The sequence below is a fragment of the Carcharodon carcharias genome, chromosome 9 (genome assembly GCF_017639515.1).
Source record: "Carcharodon carcharias isolate sCarCar2 chromosome 9, sCarCar2.pri, whole genome shotgun sequence".
In the NCBI taxonomy this organism is placed as follows: Eukaryota; Metazoa; Chordata; class Chondrichthyes; order Lamniformes; family Lamnidae; genus Carcharodon; species Carcharodon carcharias.
This window is the reverse complement of record NC_054475.1, coordinates 173,406,702-173,431,999: the sequence shown is the minus strand read 5'-3', so window position 1 is coordinate 173,431,999 and position 25,298 is coordinate 173,406,702. Positions and strand designations below refer to the sequence as shown.

At 42.0% G+C, this 25,298-nt stretch overlaps 1 protein-coding gene across 1 annotated transcript in view; it reads right to left on the bottom strand.

Annotated features, from left to right (window-relative positions):
• Nucleotides 1-8,421: 8,421 nt before the first annotated feature.
• The window catches only part of gpc4 (glypican 4), a 258,786-nt gene continuing 241,909 nt past the window's right edge, over nucleotides 8,422-25,298 (bottom strand). Inside the window, exons 7-9 of the mRNA XM_041195585.1 lie at nucleotides 23,231-23,364; nucleotides 13,550-13,725; nucleotides 8,422-10,981 (exon numbers count right to left, since the gene is read on the bottom strand). Coding sequence (XP_041051519.1) covers nucleotides 10,767-10,981; nucleotides 13,550-13,725; nucleotides 23,231-23,364 — 525 coding nt within the window. The 3' untranslated portion in view covers nucleotides 8,422-10,766. The remainder of the gene's footprint in view (nucleotides 10,982-13,549; nucleotides 13,726-23,230; nucleotides 23,365-25,298) is intronic.

Sequence of the window (25,298 nt, the reverse complement as noted above, 5' to 3'; positions counted from 1 at the left end):
AAAATTCTAGAGTCCGTTATAAAAGATTTAATAACCGAGCACATGGAAAACAGTGGCAGAATCAAACAGAGTCAGTATGGATTTATGAAAGGGAAATCACGCTTGACAAATCTACTGGAATTTTTCGATGATGCAACTAGTAGAGTTGATGAGGGGAAGCTGGTGGTTGTGGTTTATTTGGACTTTCAGAAGGCTTTCGACAAAGCCCCACATAAGAGATTGGCGTGCAAAATTAAAGCACATGGGATTGGGGGTAGTGTATTGAGATAGACAGAAAACTGGTTGGCAGACAGGAAACAAAGAGTAGGAATAAACGGGTCTTTTTCCAAATGGCAGGCAGTGACTAGTGGGGTACCACAGGGATTGATGCTGGGACCCCAGCTATTCACAATATATATTAATGATTTAGATGAGGGAACTAAATGTAATATCTTCAAATTTGCAGATGGCACAAAGCTGGGTGGGAGGGTGAGCTGTGAGGAGGATGCAGAGATGCTTCAGTGTGATTTGGACAAGCTGAGTGAGTGGGCAAATGCATGGCAGATGCAGTATAATGTGGATAAATGTGAGGTTATCCATTTTGGTAGCAAAAACAGGAAGTCAGATTATTATCTGAATGGCTATAAATTGAGAGCGGGGAATGTGCAACGAGACCTGGGTGTCCTTGTACACCAGTCGCTGAAGGTAAGCATGCAGGTGCAACAGGCGGTAAAGAAGGCAAATGGTATGTTGGCCTTCATAGCCAGAGCATTTGAGTATAGGAGCAGGGATGTCTTGCTGCAATTGTATAGGGCCTTGGTGAGACCACACCTGGAATATTGTGTGTAGTTTTGGTCTCCTTATCTGAGGATGGATGTACTTGCTATAGAGGGAGTGCAGCGAAGGTTTACCCAACTGATTCCTGGGATGGCGGGACTGACACATGAGGAAAGATTGAGTTGATTAGGATTATATTCGCTGGAGTTCAGAAGAATGAGGGGGGATCTCACAGAAACCTATAAAATTCTAAGACAGGGCAGATGCAGGAAGGATGTCCCCGATGGTGGGGGAGTCCAGAACCAGGGGTCACAGTCTTAGGATGTGGAGTAGACCATTTAGGACTGAGATGTGGAGAAATTTCTTCACCCAGAGAGTGGTGAGCCTGTGGAATTCATTACCACAGAAAGTAGTTGAGACCAAAACATTGTATGTTTTCAAGAAGGAGTTAGATATAGCTCTTGGGGCGAAAGGGATCAAAGGATATGGGGAGAAAGTGGGAGCAGGCTATTGAGTTGGATGATCAGCCATGATCATAATGAATGGCGGAGCAGGCTCGAAGGGCCAAATGGCCTACTCCTGCTCCTAGTTTCTATGTCCCTAATGGGCCATATTCTTTCTCTGGTTATTTTCTTGACCTTAATATATTTCTAAAATGCCTTGGGATTTTCCTTTATCTTGACCACCAGTGTTTTTCATGACCCCTCTTTGCTCTCCTAATTACTCTTTTAAGTACCCTCCCTACGCTTTTTATACTCTTCTCGGGCTTCTGCTGTTTTCAGCCCTCTGTATCTGCCATAAGCCTTCTTTTATTTTCCTTATCTAATTCCCTTCGCAATAAATGATGACATTCTATTAGATTTCCTACTTACTTGCTGCATCTACATACTGGCCATTTGTGATTCTAAAACTCCCAGATCCCTCTGAATCTCAGAGCTCTGCAATCTCTTAATACACTTTTTTATTCTTCTTCCCAATTTCACATTTTGCCCACATTATACTCCATTTTCTAGACCTTTGCCCACTCACTTATCCTATCTATGTCATTTTGCAGCCTTCTTACACCCTCTTCACATTTTACTTTCCTACCTACCTTTGTGTCATCAGCAAATTTAGCAACCATACCTTCGTTCCCATCATCCAAGTCACTTCTATAAATTGTCAAAAGTTGAGACCCCACCACTGATTCCTGTAGCACACCACATCCTGCCAACCAGAATAAAGATCCATTTATGCCAACTCTGCTTCCTGTTCACCAGCCAATCTTTTATCCATGCCATTATGTTACCTCCTACACCATGCAATAATCTTTGATGTGGCACCTTATGAAACGTCTTCTTGAAATTTAAGTACAGTACATCTACCAGTTGCCCTTTATCCATAGCACATGTGACCCCTTCAAAAAATTACAATAAATTGGTTAAACATGATTTTCCTTTCACAAGAACATTTTGACTCAGCCTGATTACCATGAACTTTTCCAAGCGCCCTGCTATAACGTCTTTAATAATAGCTTCTAACATTTCCCTATGACAGAAGTTAGGCTATTTGGCCAATAGATTCTTGCTTTCTGTCTCCCTCCCTTTTTGAAGAAAGGAGTTACATTAACTATTTTCCAATCTGATGGAACCTTCCCACAAACTAGGGAATTTTAGAAAATTAAAACCAATGCATCAACCATCTCACTAGCCACTTTTTTAAATGATTTGTCAGCCTGCAGCTCTAACAATTTCCTCAATACTACTTCCCTGGTGACTGCAATTTTTCTGAGTTCCTCCCTCCCTTTCATTTCTTGATTTACTGCTAGTTCTGGCATGTTACTTGTATCTTCTAGTGAATACTGACACAAAATATTTGTTCAATTCATCTGCCATCTCCTTATTTTCCATTATTAATTCCCCATACTCACTTTCTGTAGGACCGACGCTCATTGTGTTAACTCTTTTCTTACTTAAATAGCTATAGAAATTCCTACTATCCATCTTTATATTTCCAGCTAGCTTTCTCTCATGCTCTAATTTTTCAATCCTTATTAATCTTTTTTGTCATTCTTTGCTATATTTTCTTGTTATATTGTGTCCAAACTTCTGACCTGCCACCCATCTTTTGCACAATTATATGCTTTTTCTTAAAGTCTGATACTCTCTTCAACTTTTTTAGTTAACCACAGATGGTGGGTCCTCCCCTTGGAATTTTTCTTTCTCATTGGGATATATCTATTCTGTGTATTCTGAAATATTATTTCAAATGTCTGTTACTGCATCTCTAGTGACCTATAACTTAACCTCATTTGCTAATTCCCTTCAGCTAACTCTTGCTTTCATGCCCTCATAATTACCCTTAGTTAAGTTTAAAATTCTAGTCTTGGACGCACTCATCTCTCCTTCAAACTGATTGTAAAATCATATTATGATCGCTGCTACATAGAGGTGCCTTCACTATGAGGTTATCAATTAATCCTAGCCTGTTGCACAATACCCGGTCTAGAATAGCCTGCTGACTAGTTGGCTTGAGACTGCTGTTCTAAGAAACTATCCCAAAAACATTCTATGAACTCCTCATCTACGCTATCTTTTGCCATCTGATTTTTCCAGTCTGTATGTAGATTAAAATCCCCCATGATTATCACTGTATTTTTCTGACAAGCTCCCATTAGCTCTTCCTTTATCCTCTGTCCTATCATATAGTTATAATTAGGGGCCTGTGCACCATTCCCACAAATGACTTTTTGCTTTTATCATTCCTCATCTCAACCCAAATCACTTCTACACCTTGGTTTCCTGAATTTAGATCATCCCTCTCTAATATGCTAACACCATCATTAATTAACAAAGTCATACCTCCTTATCTTCTTAACTTTCTGTCCTTCCTAAATGTCACGTACCCTTCAGGTCTCAATCAATGTCATCCTGCGGCCATGTCTCTGTAATGGCTATCAGATCATAATCATTTGTTTTGAATGCTACATGCATTCAGATACAGAGCCTTTAGTTTTGTCCTTATATTATTTTTGTAACCTCTAGCCTTATCTGATAATTTACTCTCTGTACTCCCTGTCCCTTCCTGTCACAGTCCGTTTTTCATTTCCAATATTAGTACCTTCGTCTCTTGCTTTGTCTCTACTTTTTGGTTTGCCACATCTTCCCAAAGTTGATACCTTGTCGCTGCTATTTAGTTTAAAATTCTATTTCCCTAGGTATGCAGCTGAATAGAACACCAGCCACAGCACATTTCAGGTGTAGACTATCTCAATGGTACACCCCCAACTCCCAAGTATTAGTGCAAGTGCCCCATGAACTGGAATCCACTTTCTCCACACCAGTCTTTGAGCCACGCATTTGTTTCTCTAATATTATTTGCCCTTTGCCAATTTGCATGTGGCTCAGGTAATAATGCAGAGAGTGCAATGGAATATTCTCCACTTGACTGGATAAGTGCAGCTCTAACAACACTCAAGAAACTTGAAACCATCCAGGAAAAGCTGTCCGCTTGATTGGCACCACATCCACAAACATTCACTCCCTCCGCTAGCAATGCACAGTAGCAGTAGTGTATACCATCTACAAGATGCTCTGCAGTAATTCACAAAGCCTCTTTAGAGAGCACCTTCCAAACCCACAGCCACCATCATCTAGAAGGACAAGGGCAGCAGATACATGGGAACACCACCACCTGGAAGTTCCCCTCCAAGCCACTCATTGTCCTGACTTGGAAATATATCGCCGTTCCTTCAATGTCGCTGGGTCAAAATCCTGGAACTCCCTAACAACACTGTAGATGTATCATATGGACTGCAGCGGTTCAAGAAGGCAGCTCACCACCATCTTTTCAAGGGCAATTAAGGATGGGCAATAAATGCTGGCCTAGCCAATGACACCCACATTCCATTAACAAATTTAAAAAATGTCCAGCTTCTTAATTTGGTGCCCAGCTCCTCATACTGACTATGCAAACCTCTTCCCTCATCCTGTCATTGGTACCTACATGGGCCACGAAAATTGGATCCTCCACTGTAAGCTCCTCTCCAGCCTTGTGCAAATGTCCCGAACACTGGGACTGGGCAGGCAACATAGCCGTCTGAATTCTTGCACTTTACTACAGGGAACCATGTTAAACCCCCTCACTATTCTGTCCCCTATTATCACTACATTCTTTTTTGCTCCTCCACTTGAATGTACTTCCTGTACTATGGTGCCTTGTTCAGCTTGCTCATCCACCCTGCAGACTCCACTTTCATCCAATCAAGCTGAAAGGACCTCAAACCTGTTGGACAATTGCAAAGGCCGAGACTCCTGCCCTCTGTGTTCCCTTATCTGCTTCAGCTGCAGTCACAGCCTCCTATTGCTCACCACTTTCCAAATCAGAAGACCCTATCCTAGGGGGTGTGACTGCCTCCTGGTACAAAGCGTCCAGGTAACTTTCCTCTTCCCTGATGCGTCGCAGTGTCTGCAGCTCAGCCTCCAGTTCAATGACACTGAGCCAAAGCTCTTCAAGCTACAAACACTTAATGAAGATGTGTTTGCCCTGGGTCACTCTGCTATCCAGGAGCTCTTGCATGCAGCAGCCATGAACACAAGAAATAGGAACAGGAGTAGACGATTTGGCCCCTCAAGCCTGCTCAATTATTCAATAAGATCACGGCTGATCTTCTTGTATTTCGATCTCACATTCCCATCTAACCCCGATAACTTTTGATTCCCTTGCCTAACAAAAATCTACCTCTTCCCTAAAAATATTCAGTGACCCCGCCTCCACCTCCTTCTGAGGCAGAGAGTTCCAAAGTCACACAACCCACTGAGAAAAAAAGTTCTCGTGTCTTAAAAGTGCAACCCTTAATTTTAAAACAGTGCCCCCTAGTTCTGACTCATTCCCTGTTCTGCCATTGTTATGTGTTTTAATTAACTACATAATTATTCTATTCAATTACTTATTTTATCTATTTCTTTAATCTTGCCACAAATTCTTGTAATATTTTAAACCTTAGGAATAAATCAGAACTTAACCACTCATCAGGTACTCATCAAACAGCAGCTTCTTCCCCTGTAGAAGAGCCAGGACCAATTCCTACAGGGTGAAAAAGTTAGAAGAAGCAAAGGAGCACTTCTCTCCTCAGCAAACTGTCTCAACTCACCAAACTCTCAGCACTCCGTTGAGGTTACACAGAGAACGTCAGAATTTACATGTTCCGAAATAAAAGGACCAGCTGAGCCCAAAAAAAAACAGTTCAAGCTAGTTTCTTTAATTAACTATCTAAACTGCTGCCAATGGATAGCTTCTATCTCCCTGCTTAGGTCCCTGGACGAGGCTTAGAATTTAAACAGCACTTGTAGTTAAATGTTAAATACAAACAAATATTAGATTTTTAGAAATAGATTTAAGATTCCTTCAACTCATCAAACCCCCAGCACTCTATGAGGTTGTATTCCACTGCAAGGTTGCAAGGTACTTGCAGTTAAATGTTATATACACTTGCAATGGAATTCTACTTCTAATTTTCTTTTAAAGTAAGAATTGGCTTGTTTGCAATGGACTTAGATTCCAAATGGTGGCCCCCAATTTTGCTACAGACAGAATTTGTGCGGTCCCTTCCAGTCCGTAATTAGGATATTTGTATGTAAGGTATGTGTACTTTATTGTCCTCAGAGTGATGTTTCCTAATTTAAAATAAATTCCAGCAGCAGGCCTTTTGGTAATTTAAAAAATAAAGAAGGTTATTTATTATCAAACACTTGCCCCAGATGTTTGAATTGCAACGTCCCAATCACTCATCTCACTCACACTATCACACACACACAAAGATTAGATACATATGAAGTTAAAGCTGTAATTATAAAAATGGAATTTATAACTCAGTCTCTATGTCGATGCAGGCCTTATGTCTTCTTAGTTAAGTTGACCCTTGAGTTGGAATGTAGGTCTTTTAGGAACAAAGGATTCTCATGAAGCTGCAAAGCCTTAGTAGATGAATAACCAGGAGATTGGTTCTCAGTTCTCAGGTGGACTTGGAAGCTGGAACAAGTACAGTACTTTGGCTGCTTTAGACTTTCAGCTATGATGGTTCAGCTGTTTCAGATGTTTCTCCTTGCCAGATTTGCTTTGTTCAGGTTGTATTATATTGCAGTCCCTGAAAGTTAGTTTCAGTCACATGACTGCAGGATTAACACTTCTGGGATCCAGACCACCATGATACAGTGGTAGTTGACAATGGATGGTCACTCTTATCCCTGCCCCAACTTGAGCTCAAATGTTCTCCTTCCTTCAGTATGGCATTCGGAGACCAACAATCTAGGGATCCCATGTTCCTTAAACACTTGATCATCCTTAAACAATGTTTAAACATCACAGGTGGCTGCTTCAGGTCCATGTTTAACTAAATATTGTCCACAGAATCAAATACTGTCCACAGTTAAAATGCCCATAGTCACATGTTAAGTTCCAGCCATCTTAACAAGTTTTGTGGCAATTTTCTCAAAGTATGATCCTACAGTCCATAATATCCAGTATCCTCACGCTTGTACTGAGCATGACATTATACACTTGTGAAAGCTCTTACAATCTGTTTTATATTCCTGGTTACTTTACTCTCATATCCCATATTTTCCCTTTTTAACAACATTTGGCCTTTGCTGGTGTCTAAAACACTCCCAATCCTCATGCCTACAGCTATAAGCATCTTCTTTTAATCTAATACTATCTGTATCCTCAATAGTAAACCAAAGATAGATCTTTCTCATTAATGTTTTGATTTTCAATGGAACGTATTTTTGCTGAACATTTTGAATTGCTTCTTTAAGCATTTCCCACTGTATATTTACCACCATACCTTTTAGTCCATTTATCCTATCAACCTTAGCCAGCTCTCCCCTCAGACCTATATAATTGGATTTGTTTAAGTTTAAGCTTCTTTGTGCTTGGAGCATCTCATTTTCAAATTTAACATGGAATTAAATTGTATTATGATCACTATTACCCAACGGATCTTTTACTATGGCATTATTAATTAACCCTGCCTCATTGCACAATACTAGATCTAAAATAGTTTTATCCCCAGTTGGTTCCACAACATATGGCTCCAGAAAACTGTCATGAAAGCACTCTACAAACTCATTTTCCAGACCACCTTTGTCAGTTTGCTTTGTCCGGTCTATATGAAGATTGAAGTCCCGCACAATTATTAAATTGCCTTTGTTACAAGCTCCAATAGTTTCTTATTTAATGCTGTATCCAACAGTATAACTACTGTCTGGGGGCTATAAACTACTCCCACCAGCCTTTTCTGACCCTTACTATTTCTAATCTCCACCCATACTGATTCTACTTCCTGATTTTCTGAGCCAAGATCCTTTCTCACTAATGCTCTTCTGTCATCCTTTATTATCAGGGCTACTGCTCTTCCTTTTCCGTTCTGCCTATCTTTGCGAAATGTTGTGTATCCTGGAATATTTATTTCCCAACCTTGGTCACCTTGCAATTACGTCTGTAATGCAATTGGGCCTAAACCATTTATCTCTATTTGTGCCAGTAGTTCATTACTTCTGTGTGGCAGATAAGGGGATATTGTGGATTATATAAATAACTGGAGAAGGTAGTCACATAATTAAAACCAGTCCTCATGTATGAAATTAAAATCAAGTTTTCAATGTGAATAAAATATCCAAATGGGGCTCTAGATGAAAGCTTTGTATATTTCAGATGTGGATTCTGTGGTTTTAGTACAACAACTCAAACAATCAAATTTGACATTCACACATATTTACTCAAGAATCTTTTGCATTCCATAGTGACCTTTCCCACTGTACATGTTCTGTACCATCATCAATAGAAGGCCAATTACTATAAAAGTTCCACAACTTACATCAAGAATATTTTGTACTTTGTTTAAAACCAAACTAACAAATCAATAATTTGTAAAATGATTAGTCTCAACAATAAAATATAAATCCTGGAATTATAACAGGCTTTTGCAAGATGAATAAAGTAGAATTTACAAGTTTGTCTTGAGAGATAAGCACATGAGGCAGCAGTCAGTTGGAGAGTTGGCTGTCCCTCAGAACCATGCCATTACTTTGCTGGTCTTCTAGCTGAATTTCAGCCAATGAATGGATATTTGAAACATAATCGTTCTTTGCCTTACAGAGCACAAGAACTAAATCCTACTTCATCTATATGGAACAGCAAACCTCATTACACCTTCAGCTAGCTGAGCTATTCACTCAGCAGTGTCTCAGCTATATACAATCTATTCTCACAGAAAAAATCACATTTAAACTTAACAACCAGTTGCTACCGATAAATGAGAGCCCCTAGGATGATTTATAAACAGCAGATATGTACCATCAGTCTCTGTTGACTGAAAAATCTATTGAAATTATTGAACACAGTTTTAGAAATCAATGTATTGACCCTGAGCTAACAATTACAAGTAGTTAAAATTCTGATATAAAAATAAATTCAACATTACAATGAAAGCAGGAATCAAAACAGAACCAATATTTGTGTTCAGGCTTTACAGTTAGAAATAAATTCCAGGAAGATGTTGCTGGCTGTCAAACTGTAGGAAGCAACTCAGGCAGGTGGTAAAACTCAACACATGGGCAGATTTTACAAGACATCAATTTGAAAATTTAACTTCCAGATTTATCTCTTGTAAAAAAGGAATCCAATTTCTCTACATGTCAACAAGTACCATTAATAGTTGGCCAAGTTCTGGTGCCTGTGCTGCAGTCTCTTGCCAACACTGGTAAAACCATCTCCAAATGCCTGCAACATGTTGTTTTATGAAAGGGCTCACTAATCACAGCTCTAATCGTTGTGCAACTATATATAACCAAAATAACTACAAAATTATATTGGGTGTCTAGCAGATATTAAAAAAACCTCAACTAAATAGTATGTACTTTTGTACAAAAGTACATCAATTGGTGTAACATTATTGCTAGTGATTTCAAAATATGTAAGTTTGCTTCTGTGCATTTATTCACCATGAAATTACTTGTTGAGGGTGGAACTTAATCTTGATGACAGGGGTCTTGTCCACCGGTTGGAGAACTGGCAGGAATCCCACTTTGCCTCTGTTGGGGAAGGTGTGAAGGAATTAAGTACCCATCAGGCACTTTAATGGCTACTGTGGGCCTTCCCTGGGATTTAGGACCCGGGGGCAGAAATCACACCCAAGAACTGCCAGCCAATCAGGGGCCAGCAGCTCACCATTAATGTCAGAACCACTGGGAGCAGTGGCAACTCTCCCATCAGAGGGACGCTAGGTCAAAGTGAGTGAGAGAGAGAGATGGGGATTGTGGGGAGAGGGGATGGGGGAGAAAGGGAGTTGGAAGAAAGGACAGGAGGTGGCTCCAAGCGGGCCCCCTTCCTGATGCTGGGTCCTTCAATCAGACACGAGTGACTTTCAATGAAAGACCCTTCCTGGAAGCCCGCAAGCAAACCTGACCGAGCTAGCTTGTTGGTCCCCCTGCATGGCGAATCCCCTGCCCACTGTTTCTTGAATACCAGCCTTTCAGTGGTCACTAATTGTCCACTTAAGGGCTTCAATTAGCATCCAGGTGGGAAAGCCATCCATAAGTGTTCCCAGCCAGGACTTAATCAAGTGGAAGTGATGGGATCCCCATATACCACACACCTGGCTGATGGGGTGCGTTAAATTCGGCTGATGTATTTTCTTGTACAGGGTCCTGATTTCTTCAACATGGTAAAATGAGAATGAGATTTTTAAAAATGCATTAAAGATTCACTAATTACAGGTCTGCATTTACATTGGGGCCCATATGTTAAAGTAGGAAAGCCCTGTGTTCACGTGGGTGGATTGTGTCATTAAACACAACTTAGATACAGTGATGCCAGTGGCAATCTGAAAACAATTGAAGCAGCAACCATACATCATTGTTGAGACCTTAAAATAAAGTTTAAAATGAAAGTCAAAGTCACAAATCGTTTACATGAGAGTAGTTTGTTTAAAAAAAGCCATGTGCAAAGACTCTGTTCAGCAACTTGTGTGATTATCTTAACTGTTGCTCTAAGACTATTATCAAACAGCTAATAAGTAGGATTAGTTGACAGGGGCCATTGCAGTGAGCAGTGTCATTGGGTGCAATTTTCTTGGGTTCTATGGGGCCAAAGAGCACAGGAGCATCAGTGCTCGTGAACTCAAACTCCGATTGACAATCCAACCCAAAACAGCCACTTCCACTTTCTTCACCACTGCTTTCGTCACCTAAAGGAAAACAGAACAATTAAAGTTTATTTTCTGACCGTTGCCCACACATATAAAATTGATTATGTTAAAAGAAATAAAAAATAATCTGAATCATGCAATCTATAATGGATGATATCTGCCAGAACAACGAAATGGCAGAAATATTGTTGAAGCTGCACTCATCCAGGCAAGTGGAGAGTATTCCATCATACTCCTGACTTGAGCCTTGTAGATGGTGGACAGACTTTGAAAAGTCAGGAATTACTCTTTGCAAGCTTTAGATCTGTTCTTGTAGCCACAGTATTTACCTGTTAAGTTTCTGGTTAATGGTAACCACCCCACCCCCCAACCCAGGCTGTTGATAGTGGGGGATTCAGTGATGGTAATGCCATTGAACATCAAGGGGAGATGGATAGATTCCCTGTTGTTGAAGATGGTCATTGGCTAACACTTAAGTGGCAAGTAACATTCACGCCACACATCGGTCCAAACCCGAATGTTGTCCAGGTCTTGCTAGCCATAGGCATGGACTTAGGCTGCTTCTGAGGAGTCGCAAATGACACTGAACACAGTTCAATCAGCAGCGAACATCTCCACCTCTGACCTTATGATGAAGGGAAACAGCTGAAGATGGTTGGGCCTAGGACATTGCCCTGAGAAACTAAGCAATGTTCTAGGGCTGAGATGAGTGTATCTCTGTTCCTCTGTATGAAGACTTTTGTATGTACTGTATTGGATATGGTTGCCTTTCTAAAGCTTCCAAGTATCCCTTAAGAGCTCCATTAGTTTCTGTCAAAGGCATCAATTCAATTTCAATGGAAATGATTTAGCCACAGTTATCTTTTATGCTTATTCTAGTCTTCACCCGATGGCTTATTTCCAAGTGAACTGATTGGTGATTGCAAGCAGGCTGCATTGCTTAAAGACTGGAACTGGGGTTGTAGAGTTTGCAGCGCTGAGGTAACCTTGCCCAAGAGTACCAATTAACTTAAATCGCAACAAATAGTTTCTTGGAGCAGACATAGAATGCTCACTGCACATCATAAGGATTGTATCATCAGACCACTTTGTACTGATTTATTTTCAAATGGTACGAATACTAGGGCAAGAACACGGGCAAAATCCTGACATCATGATGAGTAATTTACACTATATCTAGCTGGCTGCACCCTTTGAGATTCTCTTTGCAAAATCTTCAAGAGTTTCTGGTGCAATAGAATGAACAGAAATAGAAGCATTTTTGTGTTTAAGAATTTTTCTCCCTTTGAGGTAGAAGCAATCTCAGGAAGTTAAGCTGAGAAAGTGCCAAGATTTTTAAAACATTAATCAACAATAAGATTGTTTAATTCTTTCATGCAATGCTTTTTGACAATCTCTAATGGTCCTTGAGAAGGTGGTAGTGGGTTGCCTTTTTGACCCACTGCAATCCATTTGGGGTAGGTACACTCAGTGCTGTTAGGAAGAGAGTTCCAGGAGTTTCACCAGCAGCGGTGAAGGAACGGTAATGTAGTTCCAAGACAGAATGGTGTTTGGCTTGGGGGAGAACTTGCAGGTGGTGTTGTACCAAGTCCTTGTCCTTCTAGTGGGTGGTTGTCGTGGTTTGGAAAGTGCTGTCACAAGAGCCTTGGAGAGTTGATGTAGTGCATCTTGTATGTGACACATACTGTTTCCAGTGTTTCGGTGGTGGAGGGAGTGAACACTTACGGTGGTGGATGGGATATCGATGAAGTAGGCTGCTTTGACCTGGATGGTGTAATCTTCTTGAGTGTTGTTGGAGATGCACACATCCAGGTAAGTGGAGAGTATTCGATCACACTCCTATCGTGTGTTTTGTGGGCTGATGGCGCACAGGCTCCAGGGAATCAAGAGGTGAGTTACTTATTGCAGAATTCCCAGCCTCTGTCTTGCTCTTGTAGCCACAGTACTTACAGGCTGGTCCAGTTCTGTCTCTGGTCAACGGTAACTCAATATATTGAAGGTGGGGGGAATTCAGTGATGATAATGTTGTTGAATGTGAAGGGTAGGTGGTTAGATTCTGTCGTTCAAGATAGCCATTACCTGTGACACGAAAGCAAATTTGCCACTTAACAGCCAAGCCTGAATGTTGTGCAGGATAATGGCAGGTAATTAGTGCAGGTCTTGTACAGCAGCATGCTTCAACAACTGAAACAATACTCTTATCTTCCACACCAAACAAGGAGAATGCAAAACAAAAACAGAATTACCTGGAAAAACTCAGCAGGTCTGGTAGCATCGGCGGAGAAGAAAAGAGTTGACGTTTCAAGTCCTCATGACCCTTCGACAGAACTTGAGGACTCGAAACGTCAACTCTTTTCTTCTCCGCCGATGCTGCCAGACCTGCTGAGTTTTTCCAGGTAATTCTGTTTTTGTTTTGGATTTCCAGCATCTGCAGTTTTTTTGTTTTTATCTCAAGGAGAATGCAATGTATGCAGGCTTGATAGGCCAATAATTCCCCTTACATTGCTGCAACATCTCACCCTCACAAACAAGCTGATCCTTAATGTTCAACCATAAAATAATGTACAATGAGGAAAAGAGTTGTTGTTACTGGGAAAAGCTACTCACTTGTATCACGGAAGGTCACATCATTTCCATCATAAGCATTCTTCACTTTATTAGTCATTGTCCGCAGTACCATTATCTGCCGACGAATCACCATATCTGGTTTGGTGATATCCACTTTTACATCTGGATTGTTCAGTTGGTTGGCGAGGCCATTGCCTATCACAGCAAACGTATACCTGGGAAAAACAGTAAGTAACTTCGTTACATTGAAATATATATATATATATATATATATATATAGAGAGAGAGACAGAGTTTGAAAATAACAGAAGCAGATTGCGCTGAGATAGGGGAGAGGTTCAGACTGCACAAGTAATAGTACACTATATTATAATCCTAGAATCATATGACACACAAAGAGACCATTGGGTACATTGCACCAGTTCTGGCTCTTTGAAAGAGCTATCCAGTCCACCCCACTCCTCTGCTCTTCCCTCATACGCCTGCAATTTTTTTTTCCTTTAAGTATTTATTCTATTCCCTTTTGAAAGTTACTATCAAATATCCTGCCACTATCCTTTCAGATAGCGCATCCCAGGCTGTAAAAACTCACTACATTTGAAAAAAACTCTTTGTCCTTTTTTATTGCCAATCACCTTAAATCTGAGTCCCTGGTTAGCGACCCTTCTGCCACTGGAAACAGTTCCTCCTTATTTTGAGCACCTCTATCATATCTCCTCTTAACCATCTCTGCCCAAAAGGAGAACAATCTCACAAAGTTCCTCATCTCAGGTAAATCTCTTCTGCACCCTCCCCAAGGCCTTGACATTCTTCATAAAGTGTGGTGCCAAGAGCTGGACACAACACTGAGAAGTAACCAGATTACCATAGCTTCCTTGTTTTTATATTCTATGGGCATGATTTTCCCTCTGGGGATAGAAAACAGAACTTGAGACTATTTTTGGCTCCTGAACCTGCCCCTGGGTGGGAGGGAAAGGGAATACAGTGGCTCCGTGATTTTCATGGGTGTGCCTTTTAATTGGGGTGGAGACGGGTTCCCTGTCTAATTGAGGGCATTGGCAGACTCTCGAGGTTGGAGGCCAATAAGAAATCTTCCATTTTGAAAGGAGCTGCAGCTTGCAACACAGTGTAAGGTAGAGAGAAGGCGTATCATGATAGAGGTATCCTCTCTCTTTAACTTCTTAAAATCTGTAAACATCTGCAAAACATGGATTTTGCAGCCAGGCCACTGCTGTGTGGGCATGAGGGGTACTCCTCTCCACGGCGGCCTGTGGCTGTTCTTGCATCCAGATAGGCAGGGAGGGCCTCTAGGCCTCCCTGGAGCATTGGCACTTGGCCTGCTGCCAGGAGGCCATCTCCAGGCGCCTAAACTACTCCCTGCTGTCTATGGGAACCTACAGGCTGACTGGAAAATCCATCGGCCTCCTTTAATGAAAGAACTGTGTCAACTAGCTGCCGTGGGCAACCCCCTGTATTCCGCCTCAGCAAAATTGGCCTGGGACGAGATGGAGCCAGAAAACCTGCTTGCTTCTGATGGAGTCTCTCGATGTGCTTGGTGCCTTCCCAAATAAACCTTCTCTATTTTGGTTGGTCATAAGCCTGAGACTCTTGATCTCTTCAGGGATGCTTTGAGGGCATTTCTAAAACTTTTCTGCTGATCTCCTGGGAGTCTCCTGCCGCAACCAACTGCTGAGTAGAATAAAAACAAAAAAACTGCGGATGCTGGAAATCCAAAACAAAAACAGAATTACCTGGAAAAACTCAGCAGGTCTGGCAGCATCGGCGGAGAAGAAAAGAGTTGACGTTTCAAGTCCTCATGACCCTTCGACAGAACTGTCGAAGGGTCATGAGGACTCGAAACGTCAACTCTTTTCTTCTCCGCCGATGCTGCCAGACCTGCTGAGTTTTTCCAGGTAATTCTGTTTTTGTGCTGAGTAGAATAGTTGCTTTGGGAGTCTGGTGTCAGGCACACAAGGGACATGTCCTGCCCAGAGGAGCTGATTTTGAGTGATTAACACCTTGATGCTGGGCATGTTGGCTTGGGAGTGGATATTGGATGCCCTTTCTTTTCACTGGGATTTGAAAGATCTTGTGAAGACACTGCTGATGGTACTTCTCCAGTGCTCTGAGGTGCCTCCTGCAGGTTGTCGAAGTCTCTGAAGTGTATAGGAGCATTGGGATCACTGCTGCCTGGTAAACCATGACCATCTTGCATATACACATTGCTGCCTTTGTGTGTCAGTGGTGGAGAAAGTGAATGTTCTACAGTGGTGGATAGGGTGCGGATTAATTGGGCTGCTTTGTCCTGGCTGATGTCGAGCTTTTTTAATGTTGCTGGAACTGCATTCATCCAGGTAAGTGGAAAGTAATCCATCACATTCCTGACTTGTGCCTTGTAGATGGTGGACAGAATCTGGAGAGTCAGGAGGTGAGTTACTCAGTGCAAAATTCCAAGCCTCTGTCCTACTCTTGTAGTCACAGTATTTATATCATTGTGATCCAGTTAAGGACCGTTAACATTTAAAAGAAATCTGAATACCTAATTCTAATTGATAGAAATACGTCACAAGATATACATTTGTTTTTAAACAGAACAGGCTTTATTGTATATAAAAGATTTAAATGCAACAAGCACTAATAACTTGCTAATATGGTTAATATCTATATACGTTATGCACTCAGTTGACTTCCAGCTTCCCCCAAGAATTATTTTGCAAGACACATCAATAAAGTTACGTACTTCTGTAGGGACCACCCATAAAGTATGCCACAGTCACGTGGAGAATTCTCAACTCCAGCTATTTTGTTTTATTCGTTTACAGGATGTGGGTGTCGCCGGCTAGGCCAGCATTTATTGCCCATCCCTAGTTGCCCTTGAGAAGGTGATGGTGAGCTGCCTTCTTGAACCTGCAGTCCATGTGGTGTAGGTACACCCACAGTGCTGTTAGGAAGGGAATTCCAGGATTTTGACCCAGTGAGTGTGAAGGAACGGTGATATATTTCCAAGTCAGGATGGTGAGTGGCTTGGAGGGGAACTTCCAGATGGTGTTGCCCTTGTCCTTCTAGATGATAGCAGTCATGGGTTTCGAAGGTGCTGCCTAAGGAGCCTTGGTGAGCTCCTGCAGTGCATCTTGTAGATGCCTTGATGTCATGGACAGTTACTCTCACCTCACAGAGGTAAAATTTTAATGTACCTTCTATTGACTTTGGGGGCCTTAGTCCCCTGTTGCCACTGTGCATCTGTGGTGGAGGGAGTGAATGTTTGTGGAAGGGGTGCCAATCAAGCGGGCTGCTTTATCTTCGATGGTGTTGAGTCTCTTGAGTGTTGTGGGAGCTGCACTCATCCGGGCAAATGGGGAGTATTCCATCACACTCCTGGCTTGTGCCTTGTAGATGGTGATCAGGCTTTGGGGAGTCAGGAGGTGAGTGACTTGTCACAGGATTCCTAACATCTGATCTGCTCTTGTAGCCACGGTATTTATATGGCTAGTCCAGTTCAGTTTCTGGTCAATGGTGACCCCCAGGATATTGATAATGGAGGGGGGTGGGGATTCAGCGATGGTAATACCATTGAATGTCAAGGGGCGATGGTTAGATTCTCTCTTCTTGGAGATGGTCTTTGCCTGGCACTTGTGTGATGTGAATATTACTTGCTACTTGACAGCCCAAGCCTGAGCATTGTACTGGTCTTTCTGCATTTGGACATGGACTGCTTCAGTATCTGAGGAGTCACAAATGGTGCTGAACATTGTGCAATCATCAGTGAAAATCCTCACTTCTGACCTTATGATGGAAGGAAGGTCATTGATGAAGCAGCTGAAGATGTTTGGGCCTAAGACACTACCCTGAGGAACTCCTGGAGTGATGTCTTGGAGCTGAGATGATTGATCTCAAACAACCACAACCATCTTCCTTTGTGCTGGGTATGACTCCAACCAGCCCAGAGTTTTCCACCCGATTCTCATTGACTCCGGTTTTGCTGGGGCTCCTTGATGCTACACACTCGGTCAAATGTGGCCTTGATGTCAAGGGCAGTCACTCTCACCTCACAGATGTAAAACTTTCATGTATCTTCTCTTGACTTAGGGGGCCTTAGACCCTTGTTCAGGTTACTTTGCAATACTTCCAAGATAATTCAGCTGAATACTGTTTTTTGCAATAAGATACTGTGAGGTGCATTGCAGAGTCTCCCACTAGCCTCAAACTAGACAATCCCCAAGCTTCTGTTCCTCTCGAGGTTCAAACTGAGATTAAACCTCACCCTCCTTCCACTCCGTCAATGATGAAATTAGGGTTTTAATCCACTAACCGTCATTTATTTGGCTAACTTCTCTCAGTGAGCTACAAACCACATGAGGTCCAAACTGCAACTAAAAACTTCTCCCAGCAAACACCCAGATAAATTGAAACCAGAATACCTTTCTAAACTCCACCCATCTCCATGATGACATAACCTACTGTGAGCTGCTCTTGAACTGACCTTTAACATATAAACATACAAATTAGGAGCAGGAGTAGACCACTCGGTCCCTCAAGCTGGCTCTGCCATTCAATAAGATCATGGCTGATCAGATTGTAACCTCAGCTCCACATTCTCAACTACTCCCTACCTTTCACCCCCTTGCATCTACCTCTGCCTTCAAAATGTTGAAAGACTCTCTGCTTCCCCATCTTTTGAGAAAGAGAGTTCCAAAGACTCACAACCCTCTGAGAGAAAAAAATTCTCCTCATCTCAGTCTTAAATGAGCAACCCCTCATCTTCAAACAGTGACCCTTAGTTCTAGATTCTCCCACAAGGCGAATCATCCTTTCCATATCCACCCTGTCAAGACCCCTCAATTTAACTCTAAGTCCCAAAACAAAAACATCTCTCTGGACTGCCATTCTTGCAAGCCTAGCAGACAAAATGACAGTTAGGCAGATCTGCACTGTAAACAGATTAAAACCTTAATTTCATCACTTACTGAGGAGGGTGAGGTTTAATCAGTTTGAATCTTGAGAGGAATAGAAGCTTGAAGATTCAAAAACAAAAAGTGGAGAGGGTACAGGCTCATCATGTTCCCTCCAGGGGATAGGAAGGAGTAACAAACCCGAGAACCATGGATGACCAGAGATATTCAGGATACAATGAGAAGGAAACAAGAGGATTTTAGCAGGTACAAGGGAAGCAAATCAGCGGAGGCATTAGTGGAGTACAGAAAATGCAGGTGGAGCTTAAGAAAGGAATTAGGAGAGCAAAGAGGGGATATGAGAAAGCTCTGGCTGGTAAAAGTAGGGAAAATCCCAAGATATTCTATAACTATATTAATGGGAAGAGGATAACCAGGGAAGGAGTAGGGCGCATTAGGGACCAAGGGGGCAATCTATGGGTGGAGGCAGAGGACATCAGTAGAGTGTTGAACAAATACTTCACATCCGTCTTCACCCAAGAGAATGAGAATGAAGGTATGGAACTTGGGGAGAGAGACTGTGAGGTTCTTGAGCAAATTGATATAAGGAGTGACAAGGTATTGGAGGTGTTGGCAGGCTTAAAAGTGGACAAATCTCCAGGTCCGGATGATTTGTGTCCCAGACTGCTAAGGGAGAAAATCGCAGGGGCTCTGACCCAAATTTTTAATTCCTCTCTGGCCACGGGGGAGGTGCCAGAGGACTGGAGAACAGCTAGTGTGGTTCAACTATTTAAGAAGGGTCGTAGACATAAGCCAGGGAACTACAGGCCAGTGAGTCTCACGTCAGTGGTAGGGAAACTATTGGAGAAATTTCTGATGGAGAGAATCTACCTCCACTTGGAGAGGCAAGGTTTGATCAAGGATAGTCAGCATGGCTTTGACAGATGGAAGTCATGCCTAACAAATTTGATTGAATTTTTTGAGGAGGTGAGCAGGTGTGTAGATGAGGGTAGTGCAGTTGATGTAGTTTATATGGATTTCAGCAAAGCCTTTGACAAGGTCCCACATGGGAGACTTATAAAGAAGGCTAATGCACATGGAGTACAAGGTAATTTATTAAGGTGGATTCAAAATTGGCTTAGTTGTAGGAGACAGAGGGTGATGACAGAAGGATGCTTTAATGACTGGAAGCCAGTGTCCAGTGGCGTACCACAGGGATCTGTGCTGGGTCCCCTATTATTTGTCATTTATATAAACGACATAGATGACTATGTGGGGGGTAGGATTAATAAGTTCGTGGATGACACAAAGATTGGCCGGCTAGTTAACAGTGAGGTTGAGTGTCTTGGGCTACAGGAAGATATAGGCGGTATGGTCAAATAGGCAGATAAGCAGCAGATGGAATTTAACCCTGAAAAGTGTGAGGTGATACACTTTGGAAGGAGTAATTTGACAAGGAAGTATTCAACAAATGGGAAGTTCTGAGGAACAAAGGGACCTTGGCGTGTGTGTCCATAGATCTCTGAATGCGGAAGGGCACGTTAGTGGGGTGGTGAAAAAGGCATAAGGGACACTTGCCTTTATCAGTCGAGGGTCAAGTGCTGGTAAATGGGATTAGGTAGGTAGGTCAGGTGTTTCTCACGTGTCGGTGCAGACTCGATGGGCCGAAGGTGCTCTTCTGCACTGTGAGATTCTGTGAAAAAGTACTGGTAAAACTCAGCAGGTCTGATAGCATCTGTGGAGAGAAAGACAGTTAGTGTATGGACACGAAATTTTAACTCTGTCTTTCTCTGTACAGATGCTGTCAGACCTGCTGAGTATTTCCAGCATTTTTTCTTTTTGTTTCAGATTTCCAGCATCTGCAGTATTTTGCCTTCATCAGAGGTTATTGGAGATTGCCTAGTTTAAAGCTAGTGGGAGACTCTACAGTGCGCCTCACAGTATCTTATTGCAAAAGAAAGTATTCAGCTGAATTATCTTGAAGCTTAACCAAGTAAACCTGCTGTTTTATAGCTCTCTCTATTCTATTCTGACTTTTTAACCTAGAGCCTAAAATTTTATTTCTAAAACAAAAGTTATAGTCTAAAACACATGCATCATGAACTAGATGTTCACAACAATATGGCTAGTCTAGTTCAGTTTTGGTCAGTGGTAACCCCAAGTATGTTGATACTGGGGAATTCAGTGATGGTAATGTTGATCATCAGGGGGAGATGGTTGGGACTCACGGCGATGGGTTGCTGGTGAGGGGGGTCTGATGCAAGGGCAGGGAGATTTCTCTCAGCACCCAGCCAGTCTAGCAACTACAGCCAGTTGGTTTAACATCAACAATTGGTAAAGCTTTAGAAACAACAATCAGGGAAAAATCAACAGGCACATGGAGAAGTTTGAGTTAGCACTACACCACACTTGGACTTCAGCAAGGCTTTTGATAAGGACCCGCATGGGAGACTGATAACGAAGGTAAGGGCCCATGGGATCCAAGGCAATTTGGCAAATTGGATCCAGAATTGGCTGAGTGGCAGGAAGCATAGGGTGATGGTCAAGGGGTGTTTTTGTGACTGGATGCCTGTGTCCAGTGGGGTTTCACAGGGATCGGTGTTGGGTCCCTTGTTGTTTGTGGTATATATAAATGATTTAGACTTGAATATAGGAGGGTTGATCAGTAAATTCACGGAAGACACGAAAGTTGGTGGGGTGGTAAATAGTGAGGAGGAGGATAGCTTTAGATTACAAGAGGATATAGATGAGCTGGTCAGATGGGCTGATCAGTGGCAAATGGAATTTAATCTGAATAAGTGTGAGGTAATGCACTTGGGCAGGACAAACAAGGCACGGGAATACCCAATGAATGGTAGCACCCTGGGGAGTACCGAGGATCAGAGGGGTCTTGGTGTACATGTCCACCGGTCCCTTAAGGTAGCGGGACAGGTAGATAAGGTGGTTAAGAAGGCATAAGGGATACTTGCCTTTATTAGCCGAGGCATAGAATATAAGAGCAGGGAGGTTATGCTGGAACTGTATAAAACACTGGTTAGGCCACAGCTAGAGTATTGCATGCAGTTCTGGAATCCACATTATAGGAAGGATGTGATTGCACGAGAGAGTGTGCAGAGGAGATTTACCAGGATGTTGCCTGGGCTGGAGAGTTTTAGTTAAGAGGAGAGATTGGATAGACTGGGGTTATTGTCCCTGGAGCAGGGGAGATTGAGGGGGGGATATGATTGAGGTGTATAAAATTATGAGGGGTATTGATAGGGTAGACAGGAAGGAACTTTTCCCATTGGTGGAGAGATCAATAACCAAGGGGCATAGATTTAAGGTAAGGGGCAGGAGGTTTAGAGAGGATGTGAGGAAGAATTTTTTCACCCAGAGGGTGGTGGGAATCTGGAACTCTCTGCCTGAAAGGGTGGTAGAGGCAGAAACCCTCATAACATTTAAGAAGTATTTGGATGTGCACCTGCAATGCCATGGTATACAAGGCTATGGGCCTAGTGCTGGAAAATGGGATTAGAATAGTTAGGTACTTGTTTGACCGGCGCAGACTCGATGGGCTGAAGGGCCTTTTTCTGTGCTGTAGACCTCTATGACCACCTCATAGAGGCCCAGAATGGTAATGTCACTGAACTAATAATCCAAAAGCCCAAACTAATGCTCTGGGGACAGGGTTCAAATCCCAGCATGGCAGCTGGTGGTAAATTCAATTAATTAGTAAATCTGGAATTAAAAGCTTGTCTCAGTCATGGTGACCATGAAACGATCATTGATTGTCGCAAAAACCCATTTGGTTCATTAAAGTTCTTTAGGGAAGGAAATCTGTTGTCCTTAACTGGTCTGGCCTACATGTGACTGCAGACCCATGTAATGTGGTTGCCTCTTAACTAACCTCTGAAATAGCCTAGCAAGCCTCTCAGTTCAAGGGTAATTAGAGGTGGGCAACAAATGCTGGCCTTGCCACTGATGTCCACATCCCATGAAAGAAAGAAAAAAAAGTTATGAAAGTTTTGATACAGTGGATGGAGAGATAATGTTTCCTCTTGTGGAAAAGAGCATAACTAGAGGCCATCAATAAGATGGTCACCAAGAAGTCCAATAGGGAGCTCGAAAGAAACTTTTTACCCAGGGTGACAAGAAACCACTCGCTACCAGAGTGGTTAAAGCAAAAAGCATAAATACATTTAATGGGAAGCTAGAACAAGCAGATGAGGGAAAAGAGAATAGATGGTTATGATGATAGATTTAGATGAGGAAAGATGTAAGTAGGCTTAAATGGAGCACAAATACCTGCGTGGACTAGTTGGACTGAATGGCCTGTTTCTGTGCCGTACATCCTCTGTAATCCTGTGTAAGTTACGTAGGGGATAGTGCAAGAAGGTTGGGTTGAGGTGGAGGATCAGCCATGATCTTATGAATGGCAGTGCAGGCTCAAAGGCCTAGTACTGATCCTATTTCTTATCTCTAGATGTGTGGAGGAGTATGATACAGGTAGAATGTTTTAACAGAGCCATTAGAAGTTTTAGGTTTTGATTAGATTCTTTGGGAAGTGAGAAAAGAAAGGAGGAAACACCTTCTTAAAATTTGATGTGCAAGGTCAAAGGTTAAGCAATATATGTGTAGGGCCCTGTTAAATTTTCTGCTCCTTTCATGTCACTGAGCTTCTTAAAGGCAGCTTCATTGACAGAGTTTCAATTGTACAGAGAATGAGGCCAAAAACAGAAGAAACCAATCTTGATTTATTCTAGCTTTTACCACATGAATTAGTTGAACATTGTATTGGGACAATAAAAGTACAAACTGTTACAAAGTTGAATTGATTTGCCTCATTTCTCACCTGCTCTTGTTACTTCCATTCCAACAGTCATTCTGCTCAACTACACCTGCTGAGCTGTTATCACTGCACAAGCTGTATGGGAGGGTCGACCAAAACTTCTTTGCCTTCTTAAGTTTTTCTTTTACATCTGTTACCTAAGTTATAAATAAGAACCCACATTAAAAAATAAGATTGATCTGGTTTTATACAAACCCATTCAATAAAATGGAGCAAACACAGTTAATAGGTGCATGTTCTTCATGGCCTTAGCACGTGTGCTTCGTGAATCATAAATTCTGAACACATCATCTAGTTCAGGAATACCAACAGGGAATCACTACAGTTAGCTGCCTAAATAGACAACATGGTCAATTTCTCTCTCAGGATGGGCAAATTATCTCCTCTTGGGCAGCAGAACATGTGGCTAATTGGTAGAACAGTATTTAGTTATGTGCCAGGATCTCAAATACACCTTGTGGAGAGAAGCTGAGAAAATAAGGTGATGGATGTCACCACTGGGGAATGTAATATTTTGACTGACTGGACATATCAATATTATAAAGCACGCCGAGAGTATTTCTTGCTTTGATGCCTAGTAAAGCTACCTCTATGTCACTCCAACAACGTACATTAACCCAACCTCGGTCCTACTGCTATACTGCACCAGGTTGGCATCTCAGATTTTTACTTATTCTATTGCTGCGCCTGCAGTAAGATGGTCAGCTGAGCAGGAAATTCATAGAGTATTTTACAGAACAGAAGGAGGCTATTTAGTCTATCAAACCTATGCTGGCCTTTTATTAGCTATCCAGCCATCCCATTCGCCTGCAAGTTTATTTGCTTCAGGTGCCAATTCAATTTTCTTTTGAAATCATTAATCATATACAATTCCATACCCACTTAAGACTGCGAGCTCCAGATCATTACCACTTGCTCAATAAAATAATTCTCATACTTCCTCTGTATCTTTTGCCTAAAACCTTAAATCAATGCCCCCAAGAATTGTACCATCAACTAACAGGAAAAGCATTTTTTTATTTAGCTTATCAAAACCTGTCATTATCTTCTACACCCCGATCAAATCTCTCCTCAACCTCTTTTCACCAATCCCAGTTTCTTCAACCTAACTGAAGTCCTTCATCCCTCGAACCACTCTAATAAATCTTCTCTGCACCCTCTCAAGGACTACCTAAGTGTGGTAACTAGAACTGGAATCCAGTTGTGGCCTAGCTAAAGCTTTATAAAGTTTTAGCATAACTTGCCTGCTATTGTACTCTAAACACCTCTGTTTATGATGAAGATCCTATATGCTTTGCTAACTACTCTCTCAATATGTCCTGCGACTTTTGAAGATTGATTCATATGGACTTCCAGGTCTCCCTGTCACTGCACACTCTTTAGAACTGTACAATTAAGTCTATAGTGCCTCTCTCTATCCCTTCTTACAAAATGCATTACCTCCCATTTCTCTGTACTAAATTCAATCTGCCACTTAACTTTCCATTCTGTTGCAGTTGATTGGCTTCACTCTCGTTGTTTGTCACACGTCCAAATTTGGTATCATCGGCAAATTTTGAAATTCTACTCTGTATTCCAAAGTCCATGCGAGATATATATATATATATATATACACACACATCAACAAAGCAGTGATCCTAGCACTGACCCGTGGGCCACAACATTGTCTACCATCCACCAGTCTAAAAAATAACCATTTACTTTAACTTGCTGTTTTCTGTCCTTATAAACATACGAACTAGGAGCAGGAGTGGGTCATTCAGCCCCTTGAGCCTGCTCTGCCATTTAATAAGATCATGGTTGATCTGATAGTAATCTGGAATCTGCATTCCACCTACCCCCAATAACTTATCACTCCCTTGCTTACCAAGAATCTATCCACATCTGCCTTAAATAGAGCCAATAGTCTGCTTCCACCACCTTTTCAGGAAGAGAGTTCCAAAGACTCACGACCCTCTGAGTGAAAATATTTCGCCACATCTCTGTTTTAAATGGGCTATCCCTTATTTTTAAACAGAGACCCCTAGTTCAAGATTCTCCCACAAGAGGAAACATCCTCTCCACATCCACC